We start from the raw sequence: 11,104 nt of genomic DNA, 5'->3' as shown, positions 1-11,104 counted from the left end.
ATCACAGTTTCACTAGAGGGTATTATTGACATCAAATCAGTGTGGTTAAAAGCAAACAAAAACTCATTATAATATTGTCTGGGTCTGAGAGTTACCATAGTAACCATGTAGCTTACCTCAACAAGACTTAAGGAATAGTGAAACAATGTACAGTGATAAGGAATTATGAATACCATTCCAATCACAGTTTCACTAGAGGGTATTATTGACATCAAATCAGTGTGGTTAAAAGCAAACAAAAACTCATTATAATATTGTCTGGGTCTGAGAGTTACCATAGTAACCATGTAGCTTACCTCAACAAGACTTAAGGAATAGTGAAACAAAGTACAGTGATAAGGAATTATGAATACCATTCCAATCACAGTTTCACTAGAGGGTATTATTGACATCAAATCAGTGTGGTTAAAAGCAAACAAAAACTCATTATAATATTGTCTGGGTCTGAGAGTTACCATAGTAACCATGTAGCTTACCTCAACAAGACTTAAGGAATAGTGAAACAATGTACAGTGATAAGGAATTATGAATACCATTCCAATCACAGTTTCACTAGAGGGTATTATTGACATCAAATCAGTGTGGTTAAAAGCAAACAAAAACTCATTATAATATTGTCTGGGTCTGAGAGTTACCATAGTAACCATGTAGCTTACCTCAACAAGACTTAAGGAATAGTGAAACAAAGTACAGTGATAAGGAATTATGAATACCATTCCAATCACAGTTTCACTAGAGGGTATTATTGACATCAAATCAGTGTGGTTAAAAGCAAACAAAAACTCATTATAATATTGTCTGGGTCTGAGAGTTACCATAGTAACCATGTAGCTTACCTCAACAAGACTTAAGGAATAGTGAAACAATGTACAGTGATAAGGAATTATGAATACCATTCCAATCACAGTTTCACTAGAGGGTATTATTGACATCAAATCAGTGTGGTTAAAAGCAAACAAAAACTCATTATAATATTGTCTGGGTCTGAGAGTTACCATAGTAACCATGTAGCTTACCTCAACAAGACTTAAGGAATAGTGAAACAATGTACAGTGATAAGGAATTATGAATACCATTCCAATCACAGTTTCACTAGAGGGTATTATTGACATCAAATCAGTGTGGTTAAAAGCAAACAAAAACTCATTATAATATTGTCTGGGTCTGAGAGTTACCATAGTAACCATGTAGCTTACCTCAACAAGACTTAAGGAATAGTGAAACAATGTACAATGATAAGGAATTATGAATACCATTCCAATGACAGTTTCACTAGAGGGTATTATTGACATCAAATCAGTGTGGTTAAAAGCAAACAAAAACTCATTATAATATTGTCTGGGTCTGAGAGTTTCCATAGTAACCTCTACAAAGATCTGAAACTTTAGGACAGAAAATGTGTCTGAATGTCTATAAGTTACCATAGTAACCTCTACAAAGATCTGAATCACTAGGACAGAAAATGTGTCTGAATGTCTATTAAAGAAAAAATGTGGGGTGTGTGTCCATGAGATGAATATCACATTTACCCAATAATACATGGTTCATTGTGACAATAATATGGCTCTACCTTCAAGACATATGCTTGTATTAAGTGGTAAGTTCTCATAATGAAAGAATTTTTTACATGTATAAAAACAACTAACATGGATAACAAATTTTACACAATATATTAAAAGGCTGTCCATGTAAAAATCTGGAAGATCATATGATATGAATCACACGGTAAATTTTCATCCCACTGAATTTTTTTGTTCCAATGTAATATATATATATCATATGTATGTCAAAAAGTATAAAAATTGTTTTGAGTTGTCAATGGATGGCTCAGAAAAATTATTTAAAAATTTCCTAAGAAAGCAATCAAATTTTGAACAAAATGGAAGTGTTATTTCCCCTTTTCATTGATTTTCAATGCTTTCTATTAAATTTTTTCTCTTTAACTGTTGTAGTTCAACATTCAACTTTGAGAAAGGATGCATTTGCGATATTAAACAGATGACATTTTCTTTAAAACAAGACTTGTCATGTCCCACCCACTGACTTGCTTTTATGTAGTTGCCGTCTTAATTTGGAACTCTAATTTAAAAAAAGATATAAGTACCTTAAATTAACATTAATAATACTTTATTCCAGAAATAACATTGCTTATAGAAGCTCTTTACGATACCAAGTTCTGATTTTTGTTCATAATGAGCCTATTGTCAGGTTCTGATGACAAAACATTGAGTTTGGAATTAACTTTTAATTGAAATGAAATCAATCAGGCAATAACAATAACTTCTTTAATTTAAAATAATACTCTGATGGTTTATGAACGAGCGATGTCTTCAGACTGGGATATCCATTAGCATCTTCCACAGATTGTGATCTCACAACACTGTCTTGATTGAAAACTTCTTTTGAACTTGATTGTAAATTCATCTCCTCTTCATGAGCATTGGATATATTAATTTCACTTCTATTATCAGGTTCTTTGTTTACCCCTGTTATAACATCTCTACAGTGTTTACTTTGTGTCTGTCTTGAACAAGAAAGTAAAGAGTTGTATAATTCATCAGATTTTAAAGCACTAGAACAGTTGCCATGACAACAGTGACACTGAGAAATGTTAGTTGAAGAAGTCATCACCATATATCTACCTGAATCACAATTACCAGCATTTTTATTCTCAGTGAGATGTCTGTCATTTGCACCAAGATAGAAGTCTGCACAAATACTCTCTATTTCTGTTATTTTGCATTCTTGTTTGGGATGCTGAGAATTCCTGGGATTCTGAAAACAGAATTATACAATACTGATAACTAAAATGGTCATTGAGTTGTAAGATACCCATAGAAACCTAGTCAACTGAAGCTCAACAACTTACTTGATCATCATTCATTTTACAAACTGACATTTTCAATGAAAGCTGGATGCATTAAGAACCATCTAGTAAATGATCTGATATGTTACATTCCTCCAAATATCAAAAGGTAACATGCAAAGACAAAAAAGTTACAGCCTGAACATGAGTTCGTCACCAAAAAAACAAGACTTTGACTTTAAAATTCAAGATAAAAAGCCACTATCCATGGTAAGTTATAAGGTGATCTACCCACATGCAAAATATCAAAACCCCACATCGAAAGACAAAAAAGTAACAGCCAAGACAAGTTCATCACCAAAAATCTTGAAATATGACCTTGAAGTCAAAGTTCAAGGTCATATGCTACTATGCATAGTATATGGCACATCTTCTGTATGTGATCTACTCACATGCAAAATATCAAAAGCCTACACTGAAAGACAAAAAAGTTACAGTCTGGTCATGAGTTTGTAACAGACGAGGGTACTGATGGAGAAGTTGATCACTAAAGGGTGACCGCCACTTTTTGTGGAGGGGCCCTATTTACCAATTTTTTGAGGTAGTATAAAGACAGCCAATATAATACTCTTCCTCTAGTTAATGATACAAAACCTACCAATAACACATCCCTGATACAATTACATGCTTGACTGTACTTCTCTTGAATAACTAAGGGTTGGACTTTTTCATGCATGCTTTCTGGAATACCCATGTCACTTAGCAACTTCAGTAAATGTACTTTATCATAGGCTTTGAATGGACATCCACCAACATCTCCATAAGTTAACGTCTGATTCTGAAATAGTGATTGTATTGAAACAACAATATACAATGTTCGTACAAAGCTTGATAGAAAATGAATTAGTTACAAGTTGTACATGTATAATATGACCTTCATCTTTAACCTTAAGAAACAATTCTTGGTGTTATATATATTCCTAATCTTTTACATGTGAAACCTATCCATATTATCATTTGTGGTCCTGTTACAGGCATGGAACACCCATTCATGACATATAACAAAAGTCACAATCACTTTGATAAGGTCAACACATATCAGGGTTCTAAGCTTGTATAATGATCTACTGTGAAAGGACTTTAATTCGTGGATACCAATTTTTGTGGATTTGGGAAGAAATAAATGTTTGTGGATTTTTTAATTCATGGTTTTGAGGTTTTCAACAGACACATCAATGGGATTCTCCGTTTTGTTGGGAACCAAATTTTGTGGTTTGGCATACCCACGAAAACCATGAAAATTTGTACCCCATGAACAATAGTACTTTCACAGTATAAATTTTCATGAAATCAAGGTTGTATTATGGACAAGTTGTCAGACAGAAAAAAGTCAAAAGCAAAAATTTTTAAAACTTGGTGTTAGTTATGTACACCTTCATACTTTAATCTAACACTGCATGATATTTCATGAGATTGAATTAAACACCAGAAATATAAGCTTCCAATAAGAAATACCTCACCCCCTCTTCAAAAGAAGTTTTATATATAGACCATAAACTCATCTCTCTCCCTCTGGCAGTAACTATATTCCTTCATGCATATCTGCATATGATGCCAAACCTTTCTATAAAGTTTCACCAATACCCCTTGAGCAGTTTAAGAGGAGTTGTGCTTACATGTAGGTTTTAAAATGTTAAACCTTGCAGTTAGATTGTCTCTCTTTGGAGTCTTCTGAGAAAATTCCTTCATACATATCTACATATAATACCCAACCTTTCTACAAAATTCTATCAAACCCCTTGAGTGGTTAAGGAGGAGTTTGGTTTACAAGAAATGTGGACAGACAAACAGACCGACAGACAGAAAGGGTTAATTCTAATATATCCTCCAAACTTTGTGGGGGTATTAATCTAGGGCAAAACTTACCGGTATTTTGATTGTCACATATTTCATGCCACTTGAATTGTTTACAAAGTTTCATGAGAATCCAACAAGTAATAAAGGAGGAGAGGTGAACAACATCTGTGTTCTTACTTTAATCTATATTGTAGAATTCAGTTAGTCATTTTTTAAAAAATGTTTAAGAAACAAAACTTTTAATCTAACAAGTAATTGCTAAATGTATTTGAACAGACATGAAGCTGAACTCTAAAAACCAATAAATTATAAAAAAAAAAAGAGGCAGTTTGAAATGATCCAGGGCAAATGAATAATCATTGTGAAATGACTTAATACCCATTACAACTTAAGTAGTAGATACTTGTACCTGTAAAGTCTGACAACAATGTGCTCGATAGTTTATATGTGAACCTTCCAGACCATACAGATGTCTTATATTGTAAATGTATCGCTTTTCATTATCTTTCCAAGTATGACAGCAGCCATCTTGGTTTTCAACATTAATGGAATATTCCTGCCTCCAAAACATAAGAGCTTCATGGACTGGCATTCCTATCTCCTTTAAAAAGAGAGTCAATTGAATCTGAAGTAGAAATGAAAATGTTGTAACAAAATCAAATGAGCACTACTGTAAAGCTGAAAATTTTTGCAGTGCTAATTTTGGCATATTTTAGCAGTCTGTCTAACAATGCCAAAATAAATTCCACAAAATATTTACTCTGAGCTCAGCATCCACCATAATTAGAATCGCCAAAAATTGTGCATACTTTTTTGCCTCAAAATTGCAAAATTCTACACCTGCCAAAATCACCCCTATATGGTATGTCTACTTTAAGTAAAAAAAACATCATGTATGAGACATTAACCTTCTTATTACCTGACAATTAGTTGAAAAATACAAAAACCAATAATTTTAAAGAAATGGCATTTATATACCGGTACTTTAACTGAACACAAAATGTCCATTCAAATGTTTTTACTGACCCAATGCAAAAATATTACGTTTCATTTTCTGTCATTTTTTTGTATGTTTCACTTTTTGTTAAATATTCTTGCTTTCAATTTCAAGGCCTGAGCCAGGAACTTTCAATGTCTGATGAGCTTCCCTTTGGAAAAACAAGCTTAAAATTGTTTAAGCACTTTTAAAGTAAGAAAAATTTGTAGAAATTACCTCCCTCCAACCCTCAAACAAAACAATTCTGGCTTTTGACATGCAATAGATTCTTCACTTACCCTAGAGTGATGCTTCAATCTATGTCTGTGACAAAGAAATTTATACAAACTAAACATGCACGGTGGGAACTGTTTGATCTCCATGGCAACCTGGTCATGTGTCAAAATTCTTCCTAAATTAACTGACTGACAGAACGGATGATTAATCTGCCTTAGATGTTTCTGAAATATTTGTTAAAACAACTAGTCATGTTAATGTACAGTTGAATTTGAATAATTTAATTTGATTTGTTATGGCTTCGTGGTTCACGAAGTGTATACTGCCCCAAAGTTGGTTACTTTGCATAACTTGGTCAAAAATTAAAAAAACATTCCTTAATCCTGTATAAATTGTGTTGGACACCAACACAGATCTTCCCCAAACTGTCGTATTATCACAGGAGTACCCAAAATCAGTTTCTACAGCTCTATGATTTTTTTTAGATTTTTTAAAATTGTTTTAGTTTAAACATATGATAGACAAAGGCTCATAGTTTGTGTTTAAATGCACAATAGTGGAACAATAAAAAATAATAAAAAGAAAGAAAAATAATAAAAGATAATAGAACAAATGAAAATACAAAAAATAATGATAACAAAAAATGTTTGAAAAAAAAATAACAGTTGAATAAAAGAAATGATGAATTTACAAAAATACATGAAATCTTCTATCATGCGTTTTAATGAACACTCATATTGGTGTTTAAACGAATGTTTCAATTATTCGTTTAAATTAACACTCGCAGTGTGTATTTAGAGGAAAGCTTGTACTGTGCATTTAAACGAACGCAAAACGATATGTACGAGTATGATAAACGATGCACAAACACTAAAATAAGAAACATGAACAATTCAAGGAGTGTACACAGTAAGATAAGAAGTTATTGCATACAACTTTTTTTTAAATAATACATATGACCTTGAAAGTAGAATATTGATTTTAACATCCATCAATTTGACCAAGAATTATCAGTTCATGGATAATCATGTTTATTATTTGGCTGACCATCGGCAAAGCCAGAGGTAAAAAAAAAATGTTAAATTGAGTCTTTATGAAGTTACTATAATTTGTTTGTACCTATTTAGATCATTATAACCTGAAGAGTCTGCCAATTGATAAAATGAGTTTAAGGGTCATCATTCCAATTATAACATGCACATTGTATTTTTTCTCCCCAATTTTGACATACACTGAAAGTACAAAGTAAACTTTTATTATATGCCATCTGCCATAAAATTTACATAACAATGAATGTATGATGAACAGATAACAATAGGACCTGTTCGACATTATTTGAACACTGGTAAAATTAAACTGACTATATGCCATCTACCAGTATAAAAATGCATGTATAATGACAATTTTTTGTAATAACTTATACTAACACAGCAGAAAAATACTTGATATCATTTAAGCATCAGTAAATCAAATTGATTACCGGAAAAGTGCTGTTAAGTGTCATGGTGTCTTACCACTAGTTTTGTCATGATTCTCCTGACTCTAGAATCTGTTTCCCTGATATGGTGTTGATCTCTAGCTTTCTGTATTCCAACTTTCAATGAAGCTTTAAATATTTCTGTCATTATTTCTCTCAATTTTGTAAAAGGAATTGCTGCAATGCCATTGGTTAATTCTACGTGTCTCTTAGCAACCAGATTGAATACCATTGTAAAAGGAAGATGAAAACAAATGGAGTCATCTCCCTTTAAATATAGCTTGACTACTTTACTCCAGCTCATGGTCTGATTAAAAATTAAGTTAAAAATGCCCAGGATTTCAAATAGTGTATTTGTTATTTCCATGTTGATGGCATTAATTCTGTTGGCAGTTCTTTTTAACACTGTTTTTAGTTCATCTTCATTCATACATAGAAATCTGAATTCAAAGAGGACAGTTTCTGCTGTGATAAGAAATTCAGATGTATCCAAATCCTTTGACAAAGCTAATCTGAAATCATAAAAGTGTAATGTATAATAATTTTATTTAATCTATTCATGGAGCTAATACTCTGGAATATGTGCCTGGAAATAAGAAAAGCTTTTTTATAAAACATGTCATTTTAGGTAACAGCCACATATATATATCGATGAATAATCGAATGCTCCTGGAAAATAAATGCTCTCTTTCAGGGACATCAAAATTCTGACTTTTCCCAGGAAAAATATAATTTATGGACAACTACCTGTTTTCATCAACCATGAATCCAGAAATGAGACACATACTGTGCATCATGACATTTCATGTTTGAAAAACTTGTATAATGTTTATTATAAATAACCATTCCAGTTTATTTGAGTAATTCTATTTAGAATTTCTGAAAGTTGCTGAAGTTCTGGGGGAGGCAGTTGCCTTTGTTGCCTCAATGGTAGTTATGGACTTGATCTATATACATAATATAATAAATAGGATAATCAACTGGTAACCAAAATATAACTGTTCATACCGAGAAGAATTGGAAACAACCATAATCTAATTGCCTATGCTAAAATGGTTGGAGACTGAACTAGTTCCAAACAATCCCATTGAATCTGGATGTTCCCTGGCAATCCTAATCTGGATGTTCCCTGGCAATCCTAATCCCTCCAATGAATTATCTTATTAATACTTTTTAAGGAATTAAATTAATTAAGATCAAACTTGAAGTTCCCTTGGGCACATTTAGAGGGCATCCACACAAAAAACAGGCAAAGGGTGGCACATGAGAATTTTTTTTTTAAAGTCATCAATTTCATATCACAAATGCAAATGGATCCTTTTTCAAAGTTAAACGTTGGTTTCTGATTCACTGCAACTGCTAAGGAGAAATGAATTATGTACAAAGCATCAAAATTCATTGAAAAAGGGAGATAATCTTTATTTTGCACAAAATTTGGTCGAAGGTAAATAAGAATTAAATGCTGCATTTAAGTTAGAGCATCTTCCATGTCCCCATATTCATAAATGACTATGTCCATGCTTTGCTATGTGAAACCCCCAAATTGATTTGGATCAAAGTCTAAAATAGGAGGTGCACAATGGGAATGTGTAATAAGGATTCTCTGAAATTTTCAAATAATTCCATTCAATAGTGTAGAAAGAGAAAAAAGATAAACAGATGGGTTCCCTCTGTGTAATGGTAATAACACCCCTATCACTATATACCACCCCTTTGCAAGTGGAACTATAATAAGAATAACTTTTCCCCTCCTCAGCATTTTGTTCATACCTCAGAAAGAAGTGTGATATTCTATCTTTCAATGATCCATCAATGAGACATTCAGAATCTATGACATTTACATCATCCTGTACCACATCAAATAGTCTTAATCTATCATTCCTTGCATGGTAAATCTTAATCAAGAAATCCAGCCTTTTTTCTGCAAATCTCTCTAAAGTATGTAATGAAATTGATCCTGTTGGTGCCTCCAAATAAAACGACATTAACAAACTGGACCTAGGGTCCCAGGGTCCTTTTAGACTAAGCGATGTACATCTGGACAGCTGGGTTATAACTCTATACAGCAATCTCTGGTACAATCATCTGAAATAAAATTTATATACCATGTATACATATTACTCCTAAAAAGGAAAACTTTCGGTAGGTATTCACCAGCCCAGTGGTCAGATTTGTTTGACCCCAAATTATATGATAAATGACTTTGATATAAGTTGCTTTTATGATTTATCAACCTGAGAAAATGTTACATGTATATTCACGAAGCTGTAGGAGAGGTGAATGTAACATTTTTTTAGGGTTAACAAATTGTGGTAGCGAATTTTTCAGTCATTAATTGTTTTATCACATGAATCAATGTGCTTGTGAGACTAATTTCACACTTACGATTTTTTATGAAAAGGTCACTGCAGGGAGGCTTTGTTATTCTTGTACATCATATAGACTGTTATGATTGTCCAGTCCTCAGACCTAAGAACCTTTGTCTTTTATATTTGTATTACAAAATCTTGTTAATTTAAGATGTACGAGTGTAACAGTGACTTGATTCCTTAAGTGTTGTCATCTGGCAGATAAAAATCACTTGTGTTTTTAACTTGTAATACCAGCAACCTATATTCTGCATAGTGTAAATACAGATTCTCTTTCAGTAATGTGTGGTTTAAATTATTTCTCCACTTGAGATGGTAAAATTAAAATTTTCAACATGCAAGCTTTAGCGAGCATGATTAAATTTTAATTTTACCATAGAGAGTGGAGAAATCATTTAAATCAAGAATAGCCTGAAGAAGAATTGGTTTCTACCATGCAATCTGTAGAGAACTTGAAAATGTTAAATGGTAGGAAAACTCATGCAGAAATTACAGCCCACTGGTTAAAAGGTCACGCACATTTTTAAACACCTGCTTAGAATGAGAGAAAATAACTTTTGATTCATATCAAGGTTCTGAAGAGGGTTTTCTTGAAAGGTAACAAGGTTGCTACACATAACCAAATGTCCCCAGCCACAACAGAAATCTGTAACTTAAAATGTAAAATCATAAATCTGGTTTGCTGCTTTTCCCAAGAATTTCATGTTTTTGTCAATTGCCCAAAACATAATGGGGGTGATATGATCAAGTCAAGGGTCTGGAAATTTTGGCAGCCCATGCCGGACATTTTATCAAACTTCAGCTGACGTTTTTGTCAGTCTTACAGGCTCAGATTGAAAATAAACTTTAAAAAATGTTTGTATGTAGTTATTTTAAGATAAATATTGGAAAGTGTGTTATTTCATCACATACTCTGTCTTTAACAAAATATCAGAGCGAGTGAACGAGTTTGAGTTTCGACCACATGTGGACGTTCCAACATGTAAACAAAAAATCATATCTCTCGGACTTTTTCATCACAAAGGCAAACAGCCGAAAACTTCCGAGTGATGAAAAATGTTGAATATTTATAATAAAAGAAAATCGTGAACACATTTTGTATATTGATTTAAATGGTCTGTTGACTTCTGTGTTAAAACAATTCAATCGACAAATTAATAATTACAAACTACATGTATGACTGAAAGATCGGCTGGAAATGGTGGACTTGTTAATCTTTTTTTTTAATTTATAAATGTATGAAGATTCTCCGAGTTACTTCCATTAATTTGTATATGCAATGGGCTGCATGTGTACCATCAATTCAATTATGCAATCAGCTAATCAATAACAGGTAAATCACAGTCACAGGTGGCTGCACATCGGCAAAAATTGCCACACAC

The 11,104-nt window shown here is 32.6% G+C and overlaps 1 protein-coding gene across 4 annotated transcripts; it reads right to left on the bottom strand.

The window, feature by feature from the left end:
* Positions 1–2,225: 2,225 nt before the first annotated feature.
* Positions 2,226–10,757, bottom strand: LOC148600225 (uncharacterized). 4 transcript variants are annotated; one of them, XM_088558358.1, is made up of 8 exons: positions 10,635–10,746; positions 9,739–9,970; positions 9,124–9,438; positions 7,391–7,865; positions 5,939–6,100; positions 5,073–5,288; positions 3,465–3,644; positions 2,226–2,775 (listed from the first exon to the last, which is right to left on the bottom strand). In XM_088558358.1, exons 3-8 carry the CDS (start codon positions 9,336–9,338, stop codon positions 2,260–2,262), a joined length of 1,764 nt encoding a protein of 587 aa, XP_088414484.1. In that variant the 5' UTR covers positions 9,339–9,438; positions 9,739–9,970; positions 10,635–10,746; the 3' UTR covers positions 2,226–2,259. The 4 variants fall into 4 exon arrangements, with proteins under 4 accessions (XP_088414484.1, XP_088414485.1, XP_088414482.1 ...); XM_088558359.1 differs by having other exon boundaries at positions 9,739–9,916; XM_088558356.1 differs by lacking the exon at positions 9,739–9,970 and having other exon boundaries at positions 10,635–10,757.
* Positions 10,758–11,104: the final 347 nt, after the last annotated feature.

The sequence above is a fragment of the Perna viridis genome, chromosome 13 (genome assembly GCF_037379345.1).
Source record: "Perna viridis isolate PV_CMFRI_1.1 ecotype Kerala chromosome 13, ASM3737934v1, whole genome shotgun sequence".
Taxonomy (NCBI): Eukaryota; Metazoa; Mollusca; class Bivalvia; order Mytilida; family Mytilidae; genus Perna; species Perna viridis.
This window is presented reverse-complemented; position numbering and strand designations above follow the sequence as displayed.